We start from the raw sequence: 20,914 nt of genomic DNA on the forward strand, positions 1-20,914 counted from the left end.
GTTGAAACATGGTATTAAATTAGACAAGATGACTGAAATATGGCATAAAAGTAGACACACTGGCCAAAACTTGTCATCAACGTGGATAAGATGGTCACAACGTCATAAAAGTGGACAAAATATGTCTATAAATTGGAGCTATAAATTATTGAACTATCACATAAGTGGGGGCTATGGCCAAAACATTACAAAGTAGATCAAAAGTTGATGTGGTAGAAATAGCCTTGTGGCTGGTCTTAAAATTGAATACTCGAAATGGTACAGAAAAAAATACTGTAGGAATTTTTGCAAAAGTATACAAAAGCAAACACGGTTAAGTCTATATACAAATACCGTTAGATTCAATAAAAAACCTGTTTGGTGTATAGCATAAAAAGGCCATTTACAGCTTCAAAGAATGTGACGCCATACCATAGCAAATACGACGAGGTATAAAGTAGAACTAACCTGTTCTGGATGTATCCATAAGGAGAAGCGTATTGGGCGCTGTTGGGGTGAGGGCGTCGGGTGGTGGTGCCGTACACCTGCTCGACCCTCACCATGTCTGGGGCGTACAGGGTGTAGCCCCCCTTCAGGTTGACCACAGGGGTGGCATAGTGTCCCTGGGGCGGGGGCGGCGGAGGCTGGTGAGGGGGCGGGATACGGGGATCGTCCTGGTAATCAATCGGCACCGCCCTCATCCTCAGCGCTTCCGGTGGCCGCCAGTCACGTGACGGCAGGGTGCCAGACTTTTTCAGCGTTTTCAGTTTCTTCTTCTCCTGCCGTTTCTCCTCCTTCTCTCGTTTTTTTCTCTCCTCCTCTAAACGCTTGTTCTCCTCTTTTTGCCTCTTCATCTCCTTCTTCCAAAACTTTTCCTCCGGCGTGGACCTGGAGAAGAGCGACGGGGTGCTCGAGAACAAGGACCGCGACCTCGACAGGGAGCCGGGGGCGGCGTAAGGATTGCTGCCCTTTCTGCTGTTCTTGGAGGCAGCAGAGGGAGGGAGAATCTCGTGGTCATGGTTGTGGCTGCTGAGCATGGTGCTGGAATTTGTGGTCTGGTCACTTGGTCCATTCAATGACGTCACGCCCGCCTGGGCGTTGACGAATCTCGTCTCCGTGATCTCATAGCTGGTGCTGGAGATCTCGCCGGGGAAGAGACCAGACAACAACCTGCGCACGCCCGATGGCTGGTGGCTTTGTCTAGAACTGCTGGGTGCCGAACGGGTCCCGGCACGATTTTTTCTAGAGCTCTGAAACTTAGGCGGAGAGGCGAGGTTCTGATGACTCCCCGTCAAAGCCCGGTTCGCTCTTGTACGCAGGCTGGCATCGTGAGAAAATATATAACTTAAAGACGGCGAACGGTAAGTTCGATAATCCGAATCAGAAGATGAGCTACTGGAATCGTCCAAATCCGCGAAACGAACATAATCCTTTGAAGACTTACCGTGATTGGTCACATCAGCATTATCCTCGTTTTGTTTTTCTTCATCAAATTCAGTTGATTCTTGGTTCACTTGACTTAAATCTGGTTTCACTTGACTTAAATCTGGCTTCACTTGACTTAAATCTGGCTTCACTTGACTTAAATCTGGCTTCACTTGACTTAAATCTGGCTTCACTTGACTTAAATCTGGCTTCACTTGACTTAAATCTGGCTTCACTTGACTTAAATCTGGCTTCACTTGACTTACTTCTTGCTCTACCTGACTGGGCTCCTGTAAACACAAACTCCCCTGCGAATATCCCGAGTTGGAACAGCGCTGGTCACAATCACAACCGCCTGTGCAAGGAACGCGCCGACTATCACCACGGGACACGGCCCTGTCCGCCGCCGCGTGTGTTAATGTGACCACATACCTCGCGTGTGTGTCGCCCCTTTCACCTGTGTCGCCGGCAAGTGGCGGTATGTTTTGATGAGCCAATTGTTCCCCCGGTGTAATCAGCCCGACGGGCGGGGAGAATGGCAGCTGATTGAGGTCCTGCCCTCCACGCTCGACTAAACATTCACGTATGGCCCGTCCACCAGTGTCGGCCCCCGTGGTAGGGTCGGCATGTACACGGGCATGTTTGTCACCGATCCCGTGACGTTCCGATTCACCCCCCACCGCGGGCTGGCTGTTGGTGGGGACTGTCACGTGACCAGGGTCCGTTTTCCCCTGGACCTTGTCCGTGGTACGCTCGACCCAGTCACCTCTTATCTGCACTGTGTCACCCGCTCCCTTATCGGCGTCACCCTTGATATGGACCGTATCGTGTTTTGTAGTGTCTGTATCACCAATTTTATTGTCCGCATCACCTTCAACTGTCCCTCTAAAACCTTTAATGTTACCCGTGATCACTTGAATACTGTCCGTGTCATCCTTAGTGTTTGTACCACCATTTAAATGGTACGGATCACCTGTTACATTCTTTGGATCACTTATTGAGTCACTCGAGTGTAGAACATGATTCATGCTGTGATTCGACGGCAAAGTTCGAAGGTCGGCTGTTGTAGGCACCGCATGACCTCTACTGCTGACGTCACCGACTTCCCTGGCCTTTAACTTTGTTTTTAACTCCTCCAGAAAAGATTTCCCACCCGAGAATTCCTCCTTTTTTGTTTCACTAACCAGCCTGACGGGGTCTGCGTCTTTGAGCTTCTCTCGTTTGATGTGCACAGTAGGAGGGGGTGGGGGAGGCGGAGCAGGAGGAGGGACGTTCTTGTTCCTGCTATGGACCTTAGATGTCCTTCCTGAAGAGCTACTTCCGGTGTCAACACCACCATCCAACCCCTGACTGAAATCATTTCGACGCAGCCACTCTTTGACTCGTCCAAACTCCACGGAACTGCTCCTGCGTAACGGCGGTGCTAAATTTAGACCGGACGAGGAAGGGAGATTACTCTGACGGATGAGCACAGGCCTGGAACTTTCGAGAAAGAAGGCGTCGCTATTGGAGCGATGGGCCGTCTGGCTTCGACTGCGCTCAGCCAAGTCCAGACCATTCTCCAGCCGGATCTGTGGTCGGCCGCGGGCCTGACCTTCCTGAAGTCGAGTAGATGCTGACCGGCTCAGAACCTGCATGTGAGGGTGGTGCGCTGAATGCTGTGAGTCTTCCATGAATCTGAATCGACCTTGACCCACACGCAGCGGAGCGGTGTCTGGTTTCTTTATGCTGTGTGATTTACGTACCCTGTGAAACGGGCCGCTCATATTTCATACCGAAGACTGCGTAGTCCGTGTCTCAGATATGCCCTATACACACGTCTCGATATACGAACACGATCCCGCGTCATTCCGCAGATTCAATGGCCGAATGTGTCTAGTCCGGCAACATGACAACACACATACATGCACACAGACATCTTGAACATCCACGTCATTGGATGGTAACACCTTGTCTTACAGATATTGATTACATTCCAAGTTGTGTCACGCACAATTTATTTGGGTGTAAAAAAAAACTTCAAATGTATCTAATACTATTTACAATCTTCTAGAATATTGATAGAAAAAAGTATTGATAGTCTAAATGTAATTCGCGGTAACTAATGTTGCATTAAGGTAAATTCTTGTAACATTAGGGAATTCAATGGATCACATTGAGTACGTAATGAACATGTGTCGCTACAAACTGCTGAATATATCAAATGGCTAATATCACAGGTAGATGTTATATCACAATGTTGGCACATCTAAAGATAGCAGGTAAATGTTACGTATCACTTTATGGACCAGTGATGTGTACATGAACATTTATAGGTTTATTACAAGGAAAACGATCTTTTTTTCACCAATAAAAAGCTAGACTTCGGTGACAGGAAAATTTCCCAAGAAAATTTCATGATAATGTTACACACACACAAATTGCCTGATGATCTTTCACAAGAAAATCGCTACAATTTCGGAGGTTAACCCTTTAGTAACAACAAGTCAGAAAGTAAAATAGACACAACAATCCACAATCACATCGCAGCAATCTGTCACTAGACGCGTACTGAGCAATGTGTCCGCTTCTCTAAACCCAAACCTAGACTAACATAATAGTCAACATCGCCAGATGTCTACACGGGTTTGATTTTTCGGACCGATCAATCCATCCCCTCGCTCACACGAGCTTATAGGTCTCGTGACTTGAGAGGAAATATAATCGAACCGTGTCCACTCAGGCAAGATGGTTATATCACAAGACCAGATTAAACATGTTTTTTTTTCTATTGGTCATGGTTGCTAATTGATTAGCTTAGTAATGAAAACTGAATAAAAGTCATTTTACAAAATGGTTGTGTACAATACAGAGCGTATTGGGGATGGGGGTTTTATATATATATATATATATATATATATATATATATATATATATATATATATATATATATATAAAGAGAGAGAGAGGCTATATACCATATACTACATGTACGTGTGTGTATGTAAAACCAGATACACCTACGCCCATAAACTAGGTGCAACGAATGGATTAAATTTGGCTTTTACGGCAAGTTAAAAATTCTAGAAAAATTAGTTAGACTTACAAACGATGTGTACGTTTTACGGGCTATTATTACTTAAATGATAGCTATTAGTGGAATTATAAAAGCAGCAACTGACAACATGCTTCAATTGTTGGAGGTTCTGGACGATAACATACATGGTACTGGCGTAGATATTGAGAAATGCGCCGTTCGACTTTAGTGTGAGAGTTTTTAACATGATGAGAAGTGGATTTGAAACAAAGTGTAGGCCCTGTGTCGCCTTCAACGACTGACAAACACAAATGTGTCGTCGACTGGTCAAGGATTGAGTGTCATCTTCAACGAATGGCCAACGAAAGTGTCGCCTTCAACAACTGGCTAAGACAGATGCGTCGCCTTCAACGACTAACCAACGATTGAGTGTCATCTTTAACGACTGGTCAACGAAAGTGTGTCGCTTTCAACAACTGGCCAAGACAGGTGTGTCGTCTCAACAACTGGCCACAAAGTGTGTCGCCTTCAACTACTGGTCAAGGCAATCGTGTTGCCTCCAACGACTGGCCAACACAAATGTGTCGTTGACTAGCAAAGGCAAGTGTGTCGCCTTCAACGACTGGCCAAGGCAAGTGTGTCGCCTTTTACGATTGGCCAACCTAAGTGTGTCACCTTCAACGATTGGCCAACCTAAGTGTGTCACCTTCAATGACTGGCCAACAAAAGTGTGTCGCCTTCAGCAACTGGCCAACGATTGTGTCATCTTCAACGACTGGCCAACGAAAGTGTGTCGCCTTTAACGACGGTCAAAGGCAAGTGTGTCGTCGACTGGCCAAGACAGGTGTGTCGCCCTCAACAACTGGCCACAAAGTGTGTCGCCTTCAACGACCGCTAACAAACAGCATCCCACAGAGGCCGGACTGCCCGCACACAGATATGTTGACAAACGTCAAAACAAACACGGCTTGGGCCAAACACGCTCAGTGAAGGCGCTGATTTCAACCACGGAATGCACAATTATATTCGGCTCCCCTAGTTAACTTCCTCCACACTTTTTTTCCTCGGAAAAAGTTGACTTTATATGACGAGTTTTGTCACACAGTGAATGAATGGGGCGTAAAGTTTGTGGGCATGTGTGTGACGTTTTAGTGTGTGCGTGTGTCTTGACTTAAGTGTGTACGTCAGTTTTAATTAACCATAAGAATAATTAAGAAATTAAACTAGGTACAGAACATTACCAACAATTCCTTTAAAACATTGATCTATACACAATTTTACACAATTTTAAGACACTTTGATAATTAAAAACAAAAGAGGTCACCAGAAAATACAGAGGATATCACACTAATGGCAATATTTTTATACTTTAATTAACCATAGTTAGTTTAAACAGTGGCGTAGCGAGGTCGGGTGTAACCTGGTGCGGCACTTAATGGTGTCAATCCCCTAGTGGCGTAGCAACCCTTCCCGGGGACAAACTTAAAATTTTCGATTTGCACCCCCCCCCTCAAATTTTCGATTTGCACCCATCCCCCTCAAGTTTTTCTCTATATATTTTGCTATTTTTTGCCTTGGTGTCACCCCCCCCCCCTAAATGGTGTCACCCGGTGCGGTCCGCACCCCCAGCCCCCCTCGCTACGTCTCTGAGTTTAAAATATTTACATGAACAACTAATTTATATTATTTTGTAAATAAAAATAGATTGTCATCAAACCTTTAGAAGTGACCTGATTTCATCATTGAGAAAGTTGTGCCATTTTTTTGTAGCCTACTATATAGGCCCACACATAGGCCCAGTGGCGTAGCGAGGTCGGGTGTCACCCGGTGCGGCACTTAATGGTGTCACCCCCCCCCCCCCCCAGAGGCGTTGCGACCCTTCCCGGGGACAAACTTTCAAGTTTTCAATTTGCACCCCCCCCCTCAAACTTTCGATTTGCACCCCCCTCCTCAAGTTTTCGATTTGCACCCATCCCCCTCAAGTTTTTCTCTATATATTTTGCTATTTTTTGCCTTGGTGTCACCCCCCTAAATGGTGTCACCCGGTGCGGTCCGCACCCCCGCCCCCCCCCCCCTCGCTACGCCCCTGCATAAGCCTATATATATATACACAAATGTTTAAGTTTATGTATTTTCATATATTTAGGTAATAAACAAAAAACTTAAAGATTGAAAATTTTAAATACAAAAAAAAATGTTTTATGACATTCAAATATGAAAAATTATTTGTATTGAGAGCAACACAAAAATGCCTTTGCTAACAGCTTAAGTTAACCAGTGACAGCTGTCATTTTGTGGGGCCATGGGAGGTGGGGATTCTAAAGCCTCCCCCTCACCCCACCTGTCTATGCCACTGAGCCTATAACCATGTTCCCTGTATGAACATATTTTTGTCAAAGGGAGTAAAAATCAAACTAAATGCAAGATTCCTTCAGGACAGACAGAAATAATGGGCTTGACAGATTTCAAACAAAAAATACTCAAGTGTAACTTTTTTTAACTTGTCAGAGACAGATCAGCCTAATATATTTAGGTTTGAAAGGGGTGACATAATAGTCTAATGTTTTAGAATGTCAAAGTTGATATAATCTTGAATAAACTGAATTAACTTATGTCAGGACAGTCTAATAGTTTGACATGCCAGGACAGAATCAGATGTAATCCATTAGCACTGTTGGTTCGTGTTAATGGCGTCAAGTAAGGGAAGACAAATCTTACCTGTCTGCTTGCATTAGAGTGGCTAATGTATTTCTTTGGTTGCTCTCCCTTGTTACATCCCCCATGGATCCAGCTGGAAAAAATATTTTTAAAATAAAATAAAAATATTCTGGTTCCAATTCAAACCTTTCATTAAAAAGCTTAAAAAACCCTCCCTGGGTCATTTCAATATTCATAATTTAAATGTTCTTAAAAGCAAAAGCACAGCATATCAAGCGATTTAAAAAGTGTATTAAATGCAACTGACCTCTTCGAACATTTCCCTGAGAGAATTGTCCACTATAGCCTTTCTCCCCAGCCATATTCCTGCCGTCATCTGTTATGCCTGAGACTAAAATAGAGCAACATTTGTTTTGGTTATTCATTCCATGGTGACTGTTGGCATGTTAGATGTTTTTTCATGTTATTGTGTAATAATTTGATTCTCATTACAAATTTTGATACCAGGCTTAAGTAGTTACTTGATTCTCATTTACAAGCTTTGATATAATGTAGTTATTTGATTCTGATTTACCAAATTTGATATTATGTAGTAATCTGTTTATATATTTAACAGAATTTGATGATACTATGTACTTATATGATTCTCATTAACTAATTGTGAATTTATTTTTCAAACCTTATGCTCTGAATTTTAAAACAGTATATGATTTTTTTTTAATAAATGTATTGTTATAAAAGCTAAGCTTAACTAATTCACCAGTCAATTAGTTTTTCCTATCTGTGAACAGTTACATGTAATAGGAGATAATTGAACGAGGACTGGTTTTCACCTGCATGGCTGTCTTTTTATTTTAAAGAAAGAAAATGATGTGAAATTTAGACCCGTTTGATTCAATATTGTAATTTATTACATTTTCGGAATGTATATGTTTGCTCTGTCACAAGGTGAATCTAATTCATCTTATGCTTGCATGATGATGGTAATAAATCAATTGTTCTCTTTTGGCCTTGCTTTTTTCACAATTTCAATGCTAAAAGGGAACACAACAGAAGAGTAGTGAATAATTCCATATGTTGTGATCTAAATTAATTAGTTATAGACTCATACACTACATATTATCACCCGCTTATAACTGGTTGATATATATACTATAAATGACAAACGATCCCATGTTGATGTAAATATTTCAGTGTCACAAGCTAAGTTATCCTGATGTAAAAATGTGACACATGTTTGATTTTTGTGAATCAATTAAGTGAATTATTAATTTATATATATATATATATATATATATATATATATATATATATATATATATATATATATATATATATATATATATATATATATATATATATATATATATAAATTTTGCCAGACATCTCTCAAAACAGAGCCCCCAAAAGAATTAATAAAAACAATTACACGAAAGTGACAATGCTTTTGAATAATAAATTAAAGCAAAATATGATTTCAGTAATTATGAAAACTTGAAAAAAAGCAAGAGCTAGCAGTAAAAATTGCTACTCAGAGGCAAGAGCTAGCAGTAAAAAAATTGCTGCTCAGAGGCAAGAGCTAGCAGTAAAAAATTGCTGCTCAGAGGCAAGAGCTAGCAGTAAAAAATTGCTGCTCAGAGGCAAGAGCTAGCAGTAAAAAATTGCTGCTCAGAGGCAAGAGCTAGCAGTAAAAAAATTGCTGCTCAGAGGCAAGAGCTAGCAGTAAAAAATTGCTACTCAGAGGCAAGAGCTAGCAGTAAAAAAATTGCTGCTCAGAGGCAAGAGCTAGCAGTAAAAAATTGCTGCTCAGAGGCAAGAGCTAGCAGTAAAAAATTGCTGCTCAGAGGCAAGAGCTAGCAGTAAAAAATTGCTGCTCAGAGGCAAGAGCTAGCAGTAAAAAATTGCTGCTCAGAGGCAAGAGCTAGCAGTAAAAAAATTGCTGCTAAGACCTACTTGATCCAGCACTGGAGACACTTAATGAGCAGGCAGAGTCTGAGTCCATCATTCTAAATCCTCCTCCATTGTAGCGCCTGGACATACCCCCAATGGGTGAGGAAGAAGACGAGGGAGACATCATATCCTCCAGGCCAGCAAAATTTATCCTTGGATCACTACGTGTTCGTAACAAGGCTCGTATTGAAGGAGTCATTGAGCCCCCTTTACGCCGGTTGCTATACTGTGGTATCTCTCTAAATGGAACTGAGAAGTGAAAGATAAAATCAACATACGCTCCAAGTAATGGTTCTTATAAAATGCTAACAAGTTGGTACAATATTTACACTCAGGTTGTTTTCTAGTTTTTTTGCTCATTTGTTTTGGTCAAATGCATGGCTAGTTTCAGAATATATTCAGGATTAGGTTAGAGTCAGGAATATGGTTAAGATTATTATGTCAGGGCAAGAGCTAGAATCAGGTTAGGGTCATAGCTAAGGGTCGCCATTATAGCATAAACACAGCATAAGTAATTGCATTGATGAAACCTGATGTAATTCTTACAAATACCAAAGCAACAAGAAAAATGCCTCAACAAAATCAATCTGATTTTTTTAAAGATTAAAATTTTGTTTTTCTTCATCTAGCAATACTGACCAACATCATCAGGATTGTGGGATTGAATCATCTCAGCTATAGCCGTGTTCCCAGCCATGGCTGCCACTTGGTCAGCTGTCTGATGGCTGTAGTTAACAAGTGTTGGGTCAGCGCCTCGGAACAGTAGCACCCGCGCACACGTTTCTTGATTATTCAGTGCACAGATGTGCAGAGGTGTGTTGCCGCAGGAATTTCTAACATCCATTTCTGCACCATAGAACAAGAGGTGTTCCAAATGTTGCACGCGACCATGTTTACATGCCTGCAGTAGAGAAAAGTAAAATTTACAAACTACGTATAGGGTAATAAACTGTTTCCCCAGAACTAGACTGTTCCTTATTACAGTTTTTAACAAGTTCTCAACAAGGCCTTAGAGTTATATTTGCCTAAACATTGCACTTAGTGAAATTAAAATGTTTAATGATGGTGAAAAATATCACTATCCATTTTTTTATTATGATGCCTTGGTGGATATAGAAGAGCATAATGGTTTATAAACAAAACACAATGGAGTAAGACGTATTGTTCTAGTGAAGCAAAATCATAAGAGCTTTTTAAAACAACAATAATGGTAGATCTAGTAGTTTAGTAGACAAATATCGTCTGTCTGCTAACAAACTGACAGGGCTATTTACTTAGAGTTTCATTTACCAGTACTATCTTATCAAACATATAATGAAGTACACCCAAAAAAAAAAGCCCAATTTACCTGGTGTATTTCATACCAGCCATGCTCATCACAAATCCCAACACGTGCCCTCTCCTGCAGGAGCATGAAAGTGCAGTCTTGAACCATGTCATCATTTGACACGCTGTAATACAACGGAGTCAGCTCATGGGAGTCTTTGCTGTCTGGTGATGCGCCCAGATCAAGCATAGTCTGTCAACACAATACAACAATTGAGATCTCCATTCTGATTTTACTTACAGTTTTCATCAACTGTAATTCAAAGACCAACATAAAAACACGAAGTGTGAATTAAGTTTAACCAACCCTTATGGCTTCTGTGTTCCCAACAATGGCTGCACGATGGAGAGCAGTTAGGCCTTGTTTGTTTCTGAAGTCAAGATGAGAACCGCCACTCACTAACGCTATTATCACCTCACGGCACTTAGACTTACCAAGGGTCACTGCTATGGTTAATGGAGTTTCTATAAAAAGAAAAACAGCCTTTATAATAATAATATAAAAAATATTTTTAGAACAAAGTGAATTTGGTTGAGTCCTTGTCTTTGACACTTTGGGATACTCTGGCATCTATAAGTCTGGTGTCATTTAATGGCATTAAGTTCCAATAACTCATAGTCACCCCCCTTTCTTCCATTCCAAATGTATATAATACAACATAGCCACTACTTGGAGCTAGAAGTTTTGAAGTAATTATTTGATTTTTGGCATATTTAAAACAGATAGCACATTGTGGTTCTGCTCTAACACGCAAGAACCAAGAATATTTACCTAAAATTTTATTATAAACAAAAAAAAAGATATTTTTACCCCCATTGTCTTGATCATGAAAATTTGGGTCAAGGCCCTTGAGGGTCATCTTGTTGATTTTCTCAGTGTTGCCTGCTCTTACAAGGTCCAGAAACAATTTCAGCTTGGACTGAGGACAGAAGACAACAGAGATCATTGCTTGAACAAAATAACTTTTAGATTCATTACAAGCTAAATTGACACAACATGTAGCCTGGACTGAGAACACAGAACACTACAGCTTATTGTCTAGGAAACTTTTAGATATCATCAGATGAACATGAATCTATATTCTCTAACCCTTAGGAACATGAGGCTACTCTCAATTGACACAGGTGAACCTGAAGTTATATTCATCTGAGACAGATGAATATGAGGCTACATTCATCTCACACAGAACTTACTTTAGAGTGAATTTGTTTCAGTTTTCTCTCATTGATCTGCATCAGTTTGTACACACGTCTCTTATATTTGAACTAAAAAAATAAGCAATTTCAGATGATTTATTATATTGTAACAATTTAACTTCACTCAATTTTCATATGAAAATTTAATACAAAACTCACAACAAGCATCTGTCAATATTTATTTCAGAAATGATAAAACACAAACCTCTAAAAAGCCTATTGGGCCTTGGATTGGATATTCACTGAGCAGACGCTCTTCTTCCATAAACTTCCCAGCTTTGCCATTGACTGGAGGCATGTACATCCCATAATTCAAAGGGTCTTTCAAGTCCTGTGGGGGTCAGTCAAAGTTATTGTAATTACATGAGTGGACAGAAGCAGATGGACAATGCCATTAGCTTATACAGAAAATAAAACCTGCATTTTGTTGTATGTGGGTTCCAAGTTTAGATGTTTTTAGCAGTAAATTGATAATGATAAATATTAGAAGTATTACCTTAGCAAATGCTGTAAGAACCCTCTGTTTTGCTTGCCACACTGTATGTTCTAGCTGAAACTGCAAACATTTCTGAAGAGAAAAAAAATCTTACATTGCTCATTTGATCTTAGTAGCCTGTGGAAGTCTAAAAGTAAAAAGACAGCACAATTTTCAATAACATTCCACAATATATTTAGATGGGGTGGTCAAAAAGTTTTGGGTTTCTATACTAGTCTCATCAAACCCCTAGAGTATCCTAAAGCTGGCTGGTCAAGGATTAAATTAGGTTAACATGGCCACAGTAACAGGCAGACAACTCAGCCTGTCCTATGGATTTGAGAGTTCTAAATGGTGCTTAACTTCCCAGTCCAGCAAGATAGTTTTTCCCAGATCAAAATACAAATAAACTCAGTAACCTCACCAGATGGAGGGTGTGGTCTTCACCATGTGACACCATTTTATTTTGGGGGTGACATCAAATATAAAAAATGATAAAATTTACTGTTAAAACAATGTTTTATTCAGTTAAAATAATAAAATAGAAGGGGAGAGGGTTGAAAAAAAAATCAAAATTTCATAACTGTTGAAGACTGTGGGTGGGGGTGACACCCTCCATTATTACACCAGGTGACACCCTCCATTATTACACCAGGTGACACCCAACCTAGTGACACCACTGAATAAACTCTACTGCCCATGACTAACTGCATTTTTCTGCATGTAAAAAAAACTTGAAACTAACCTGTACTTTAAGTTCTGGTACAGCAATACGAATGAATACAGTTCCTGCGGTGTTATCCTGCCCCTCCTCCCCTCCTGCTAGGGTGCCCTTCATGATGGTAGGTGTGTCAGCACCAGTGTCCAGAGATAAATCTTTTGTTCATTTTGTCACACCAAGTTTTGATTCACAGCCCAATGTCTTTAAAAGCCAGAATGCTTCTGACTAATCAGTTTTTGTTACGACTCCTTGTCATATGTAGGTTTTTTTCTTGTCACATAGAACACTGAGCTTACATATTACAGTGGCACATGGACAAGTCTAAATTGGGGTGTGGGGGGGGGAGGTGTATGGATAATGTGGGCTTCAACGTTAATAGTCAATGAGATCTGAGGTGTAGGGACACAGAGCTGGGGTATATGGAAATGGAATAGGGGTTGTATGTGCCTACAAACAGGGGGATGTGGGGTGGATACAGATACAATGTAATTTAATCTGTTGATTAAAGAAAAATGCGGCCCCCACACCAAGATAAGATAGATGACTAAGTTTGAATTTGGTGCAAACAGTCTGATATATCCACAGGTAAACAAACCCAGTCCGTGACCTCAGCTGATTGTGGGTTACCTGGAAGTAAAAATGGTATTGTTATTGCAAATAGAATGTATTATTGTTGTTACAGGTAGCTTGTATGTTTGTTGTTGTTACAGGTAGCTTGTATGGTTGTTGTTGTTACAGGTAGATTGTATGGTTGTTGTTGTCACAGGTAGCTTGTATGGTTGTTGTTGTTACAGGTAGCTTGCATGGTTGTTGTTGTTACAGGTAGATTGTATGGTTGTTGTTGTTACAGGTAGCTTGTATGGTTGTTGTTGTTACAGGTAGCTTGTATGGTTGTTGTTGTTGTCACAGGTAGTTTGTATGGTTGTTGTTGTTACAGGTAGCTTGCATGGTTGTTGTTACATGTAGCTTGTATGGTTGTTGTTGTTACAGGTAGCTTGTATGGTTGTTGTTGTCACAGGTAGCTTGTATGGTTGTTGTTGTTACAGGTAGCTTGCATGGTTGTTGTTACATGTAGCTTGTATGGTTGTTGTTGTTACAGGTAGATTGTATGGTTGTTGTTGTCACAGGTAGATTGTATGGTTGTTGTTGTTGTCACAGGTAGTTTGTATGGTTGTTGTTGTTACAGGTAGCTTGCATGGTTTTTGTTACATGTAGCTTGTATGGTTGTTGTTGTTACAGGTAGCTTGTATGGTTGTTGTTGTCACAGGTAGCTTGTATGGTTGTTGTTGTTACAGGTAGCTTGCATGGTTGTTGTTACATGTAGCTTGTATGGTTGTTGTTGTTACAGGTAGATTGTATGGTTGTTGTTGTTACAGGTAGCTTATATGGTTGTTGTTGTTGTTACAGGTAGCTTGTATGGTTGTTGTTGTTACAGGTAGCTTGTATGGTTGTTGTTGTTACAGGTAGATTGTATGGTTGTTGTTGTTACAGGTAGCTTGCATGGTTGTTGTTACATGTAGCTTGTATGGTTGTTGTTGTTACAGGTAGATTGTATGGTTGTTGTTGTTACAGGTAGCTTACATGGTTGTTGTTGTTGTTACAGGTAGCTTGTATGGTTGTTGTTGTTACAGGTAGCTTGTATGGTTGTTGTTGTTACAGGTAGCTTGTATGGTTGTTGTTACAGGTAGCTTGTATGGTTGTTGTTGTTACAGGTAGCTTGTATGGTTGTTGTTACAGGTAGCTTGTATGGTTGTTGTTGTTACAGGTAGCTTGTATGGTTGTTGTTACAGGTAGCTTGTATGGTTGTTGTTGTTACAGGTAGCTTGTATGGTTGTTGTTACAGGTAGCTGTAGATACTATATAAAGAAAATCTGTTTTTATACCTAACTAAAACCAGAAAACCCCAGCACTGCGGTAGGTTTAGAGGAGTGTATGGGATCAATAATTGGAAGAGGAAGGAAAAGAGGTCTATTAAAAAATAAAACAACACACTGAGTTAATTAAAAGTAATTGTGTGAGTGGACTATAATTAAATCTTATGCACTTGGCAGAATAATCCATCAAATAATTGATTTTAAAAATATAACTATCGATCAATCTTAGCTTTGCACCTTAAGCTCCAGCTGTTAGTGGCTTCCCCCCGCCCCTAGTGGTTGAGTTATGCTGATTTTAAACAGTCTGGTATAGTTATTTAAATCAAATGCATTTCTAAGTGTAAAGATTAGATACTTATAACAGGCTGATTGGCAGGTTAGAACATGTTGGTGGCAGGTTAGGACATGGTGGTGGCAGGTTAGGACATGGTGGTGGTGGCAGGTTAGGACATGATGGTGGCAGGTTAGGACATGGTGGTGGCAGGTTAGGACATGGTGGTGGTGGCAGGTTAGGATATGATGGTGGCAGGTTAGGACATGATGGCGGCAGGTTAGGACATGGTGGTGGTGGCAGGTTAGGACATGGTGGCAGGTTAGGACATGTTGGTGGCAGGTTAGGACATGGTGGTGGTGGCAGGTTAGGATATGATGGTGGCAGGTTAGGACATGATGGCGTCAGGTTAGGACATGGTGGTGGTGGCAGGTTAGGACATGGTGGCAGGTTAGGACATGTTGGTGGCAGGTTAGGACATGGTGGTGGCAGGTTAGGACATGATGGTGGCAGGTTAGGACATGGTGGTGGTGGCAGGTTAGGACATGTTGGTGGCAGGTTAGGACATGGTGGTGGTGGCAGGTTAGGACATGTTGGTTGCAGGTTAGGACATGGTGGTGGCAGGTTAGGACATGATGGCGGCAGGTTAGGACATGATGTTGGTGGCAGGTTAGGACATGGTGGTGGTGGCAGGTTAGGACATGATGGTGGCAGGTTAGGACATGATGGCGGCAGGTTAGGACATGGTGGTGGCAGGTTAGGACATGTTGGTGGCAGGTTAGACATGATGGTGGCAGGTTAGGACATGTTGGTTGCAGGTTAGGACATGGTGGTGGTGGCAGGTTAGGACATGTTGGTTGCAGGTTAGGACATGGTGGTGGCAGGTTAGGACATGATGGCGGAAGGTTAGGACATGATGTTGGTGGCAGGTTAGGACATGGTGGTGGTGGCAGGTTAGGACATGATGGTGGCAGGTTAGGACATGATGGCGGCAGGTTAGGACATGGTGGTGGCAGGTTAGACATGATGGTGGCAGGTTAGGACATGTTGGTTGCAGGTTAGGACATGTTGGTGGCAGGTTAGGACATGATGTTGGTGGCAGGTTAGGACATGATGTTGGTGGCAGGTTAGGACATGTTAGTGGCAGGTGAGGACATGATGGTGGCAGGTTAGGACATGGTGGTGGTGGCAGGTTAGGACATGGTGGCAGGTTAGAATATGATGTTGGTGGCAGGTTAGGACATGATGGTGGCAGGTTAGGACATGTTGGTGGAAGGTTAGGACATGTTGGTTGCAGGTTAGGACATGATGGTGGCAGGTTAGGACATGGTGGTGGTGGCAGGTTAGGACATGTTGGTGGCAGGTTAGGACATGTTGGTGGCAGGTTAGGACATGATGGTGGCAGGTTAGGACATGGTGGTGGTGGCAGGTTAGGACATGTTGGTGGCAGGTTAGGACATGGTGGTGGTGGCAGGTTAGGACATGGTGGTGGCAGGTTAGGACATGGTGGTGGTGGCAGGTTAGGACATGATGGTGGCAGGTTAGGACATGTTGGTGGCAGGTTAGGACATGTTGGTGGCAGGTTAGGACATGGTGGTGGTGGCAGGTTAGGACATGATGGTGGCAGGTTAGGACATGATGGTGGCAGGTTAGAACATGTTAGTGGTGGCAGGTTAGGATATGATGGTGGCAGGTTAGGACATGTTGGTGGCAGGTTAGACATGATGGCGGCAGGTTAGGACATGGTGGTGGCAGGTTAGGACATGGTGTAGGTGGCAGGTTAGGACATGATGATGGCAGGTTAGGACATGGTGGTGGTGGCAGGTTAGGACATGGTGGTGGCAGGTTAGGACATGATGGTGGCAGGTTAGGACATGTTGGTGGCAGGTTAGGACATGTTGGTGGCAGGTTAGGACATGGTGGTGGTGGCAGGTTAGGACATGATGGTGGCAGGTTAGGACATGATGGCGGCAGGTTAGGACATGATGTTGGTGGCAGGTTAGAACATGTTAGTGGTGGCAGGTTAGGATATGATGGTGGCAGGTTAGGACATGTTGGTGGCAGGTTAGACATGATGGCGGCAGGTTAGGACATGGTGGTGGCAGGTTAGGACATGGTGTAGGTGGCAGGTTAGGACATGATGATGGCAGGTTAGGACATGGTGGTGGCAGGTTAGGACATGGTGTAGGTGGCAGGTTAGGACATGATGATGGCAGGTTAGGACATGTTGGTGGCAGGTTAGGACATGTTGGTGGTGGCAGGTTAGGACATGATGTTGGCAGGTTAGGACGTGATGGTGGCAGGTTAGGACATGATGTGAACCAACGCTGCAAGTAATGTTTGACCAACAAAATATCTACAACAACAGAAACGTCCACAGTAACAACGGGACATCGTGCTAGAGCTCGCTATGTGGCTTATGGCTTCAGGTGGTGGAGAGTGCAAGTTGGTTTGGTACAGCTTTGCTGATTTAGCTTAAACTGTTGCTGATTTAGCTTAAATTGTTGTTGATTTAGCTTAAACTGTTGCTGATTTAGCTTAAATTGTTGCTGATTTAGCTTAAACTGTTGCTGATTTAGCTTAAATTGTTGTTGATTTAGCTTAAACTGTTGCTGATTAACTTAAACTGTTGCTGATTTAGCTTAAACTGTTGCTGACTTCGCTTAAATCGTTGAAAATTTAGCTTAAATTGATGCTGATATTAGCTTAAATCGATGCTGATATTGGCTTAATTTGTTGATGATATCTGTGTCTCTTTTATTAGCATAACAGAATGGTCTTACAAAATCAATAAAATACTTCCCACCTCCGAGAAACCCACTGCTTTCCTTGCACGTTTAGAATAATTTCACCTGACAATAGGTACATTTCTTACGTGTTTTTTTTTTAAATCGTTATTACATGAAAAACCATGTCAACAATTTAGTTTTATGTCGCTTAAACATCTGCATCTGAAATGTTTTTTCCAAGTTTTATATTTACTGTCTAATTAAGCGTCTAGACAGAAGTCCTAATATTGTATTTAAAAGCTTCCGAATTAAAATAAGATTTTAAAAATTACTGTGGTTTTCTAATTATAAATCAATTATAAATTCTCACTATCGATGTTTTGAAGCCTGACATAGCTCATACAAATTTGACAGTTATTTTATTATCAAAGTGCAATGGCTGAAGAAGGCTTTGGGTTGAAAAAAAAATCTTTTGAGTATTTTTTATGATGCATTTACGCAAATCCTGAAGTTACGGCCCATTAAATCCTTTGAACATTCACAGTAAAAAGTATGCCCTGCAGCTTAGGAGAAATCCGTCTAATATTAAATGACCGTTTTCCGTAGTTTTATTGAATACCGTACATTATTACTTCATACAAGTTCGTCCAGTATTGAGCCGAAAAATGTCTATTAAATTTTTGGATTAGCAAAAAAATAAGTTAATATAATCCAGGCTTATAAGTATAATGTTTATTAATATTTGCATATTCGTTGGATAAACCATATTGAGAGAAGGAATGGGGGGGTGGGCGTATTTTAACAACGTCAAATTTAGATCACTAACAACTATCATTACACATCACAAAACGCCACCCCTCCGTTTAAATAACTTCAAAGTTCTTCCCACCACTAAAAAATCACATTTCTATCGAGTTACCATTTTATTTTCATCATTATGACATACAAAACATAAGCTACGTTTAGTTTCTTTACCTCATCCCCATCAACCTTGTGCCACATATACGCTATCTAGCCCTCTCCTTTAGCCAGTCATTTCTGAACTTTTTAAAATTCTAAAATAATTAAGTTCTGTTGATTCAAAACAAAAAAAAATTAAAAAATTATATGCTATAAATACACAGGCCTATTTGCTTTTCTTATTATTGTAGTGGCCTATATGAAGGCGGTAGGTTTGCACGCTAAAGAGAACTGGTGAATGTAACTGGTTATTTATTATTTCTTTAATGGCTCATTGATCCATAGAATTTCATGCTAAAAAATTAATTTACAACAGGAAATTGGAAATACAATTAATTAACTCCTTCATTGGTTTCTGAAATTGGAAGAAGTCGGATTAATATGCTACATTCTTTGTTTACATAAAAGTAGGCTCGGATTAATGTTCTACAATCTTTGTTTACATCAAAGTAAGGTCGGGAACTACATTCTTCATTTCCATGAACGGAGTAGGGCCAGATAACTGTGCAACGTTTTCATTATACTTCTGTGAATAGCCTACTACATTCTCTTTTTGTCACCGTCCACATAGCAAGACTCAAAACACAAATATACCAAGTGACATGACTATATTGATATATTGCCTACACGCGAGTGTGTACCGAAACTATTTACGTACTTACTAGTATTGTTCACCCTAGCCTCGTCGTGATCCTAACAGCGATACAGTGAAAAACACCTCAATGCAAAACAGTATTGGCGTGAGGGTTGTTGTTTTTTTCTTCATAAGAACCAATACACCATGTAATATCACTCCTAAATTTAAACAAATCACAACCCAACTCTTGTATTGGTATATGAAGTCAAAGAACGTCTGTTAATTGAAATATCAATTGACAGCTCACATATTGATCGACCAAGTCAAACACAACAACGGATTACAACACGTCCGCAGCTGTTTAAGCTGCCTAGTTGTGGTGTTTTGACGAATACACCACAAGACGACCAAGTACGATCCACGACACGAACATACGTGTTTGTTTGGTTTGGAGACCATCAGAGATTACACGGTGTTGTAAGTGCCATTGGTGTGTGATGATGTCACATTCTAATACCAATTTGTACACTTATCCACTTCAAGACTTACACAACGACCATTAACAAATATACATATCGACCAATACACCTAAACATATAGATCCCTCCACCTCCGCAAATAGACCCCTCCACCTCCACATATAGACCCCTCCACCACCACATATTGACCCCTACGCCTCCACATATTGACCCCTACACCTCCACATATGGACCCACTGAACTTCCACTGCCACACGAAGAAGACCAGGTATTTTGACGTATTGAGACGAAACACACACATGTCACATCTAACCGGGTCGAATGTTGACGGGTGAGCAGAGTTTGATTGATGAATGACCCACTGGACGTCGGCTTACCTAATCGTTGATAAACAAAACATTGGCTTACAACTACCATTGAGAAATACGCACAACTTTACAACTATGGTTGACAAACATTATAGTCAGATTAAGGGCGCGTCTGGGGTGTATATATATATATATATATATATATATATATATATATATATATATATATATATATATATATATATATATATATATGGCCTATTCATAAAAAAATCACAGTGGCGTCATATTTACAGAAGACCTATTCGCCAACTGTCAAATGACCGTCAGACACACCCACGCCATTAATTGCCCTGAGGCCGAATTCATTTTACCTCATATCACATTTTTAAAAAGAGACGTTCACACCCCCTCCTACGTTCTTCAAATACAGAGCTACAGATTTTCATAAATCTAATAAGCTCTCAACTCCCCCCCTACCCCTCTGCGCCCTATTCACAAGAGCCGCCTGTAAATCCCCCCCCCCCTTCAACCACCCCCAAATCTCCTATAAGCAACCCTGTTATTAGGAAAAGAAACTGTTACTGTAAACACTTCACATATATCAAACCATTCTCTCATAGAATGGCATCTAGATTACGTAAAAGGAATAGGTGTCGCCGTTACACATGAGTGGTTACATACAACTGCTTATTCAATGCTTGTCTAAATTTGTCTTGCCAATGATAATAAGGCTATTAATAAACTTTTGACTGAGTTTCTAAAGATAAAAACTATGTTAAATTCCAGACGTTTTGTTGGACTGGTTTGAACTCATTTTAGTTTTGTGTTGTGAAAAACAGCAGTCACATATATGTACCAGTTTGTAGTGACTCTTCCCGACTCTAAACCTTAAACCTGCGGTTCCCAAGACTTATTGTATAGCTTTCGTAGAAAAAGAAGCATTGTTTAAGTTATCTAGTATTGAGG

General features: G+C 41.0%; 2 protein-coding genes across 2 annotated transcripts in view; both read right to left on the reverse strand.

Annotated features, from left to right (window-relative positions):
- The window catches only part of LOC131956514 (uncharacterized), a 41,305-nt gene that overhangs the window by 10,998 nt on the left and 9,393 nt on the right, over positions 1–20,914 (reverse strand). The window contains exons 2-13 of the mRNA XM_059321000.1: positions 12,772–13,374; positions 12,048–12,119; positions 11,757–11,882; positions 11,549–11,620; positions 11,166–11,274; positions 10,662–10,819; positions 10,377–10,547; positions 9,668–9,929; positions 9,032–9,277; positions 7,386–7,469; positions 7,139–7,211; positions 448–3,150 (exon numbers count right to left, since the gene is read on the reverse strand). Of these exons, the coding sequence (XP_059176983.1) occupies positions 448–3,150; positions 7,139–7,211; positions 7,386–7,469; positions 9,032–9,277; positions 9,668–9,929; positions 10,377–10,547; positions 10,662–10,819; positions 11,166–11,274; positions 11,549–11,620; positions 11,757–11,882; positions 12,048–12,119; positions 12,772–12,864 (4,169 nt within the window). The 5' untranslated portion in view covers positions 12,865–13,374. The remainder of the gene's footprint in view (positions 1–447; positions 3,151–7,138; positions 7,212–7,385; positions 7,470–9,031; positions 9,278–9,667; positions 9,930–10,376; positions 10,548–10,661; positions 10,820–11,165; positions 11,275–11,548; positions 11,621–11,756; positions 11,883–12,047; positions 12,120–12,771; positions 13,375–20,914) is intronic.
- On the reverse strand, positions 14,977–15,678 carry LOC131956515 (uncharacterized). Its single transcript, XM_059321001.1, has one exon. The coding sequence runs from the start codon at positions 15,676–15,678 to the stop codon at positions 14,977–14,979; it is 702 nt and encodes a 233-aa protein (XP_059176984.1).

Source organism: Physella acuta, unplaced genomic scaffold, assembly GCF_028476545.2.
Source record: "Physella acuta isolate Inbredline_101_S28 unplaced genomic scaffold, ASM2847654v3 ptg001157l, whole genome shotgun sequence".
Classification (NCBI taxonomy): domain Eukaryota; kingdom Metazoa; phylum Mollusca; class Gastropoda; family Physidae; genus Physella; species Physella acuta.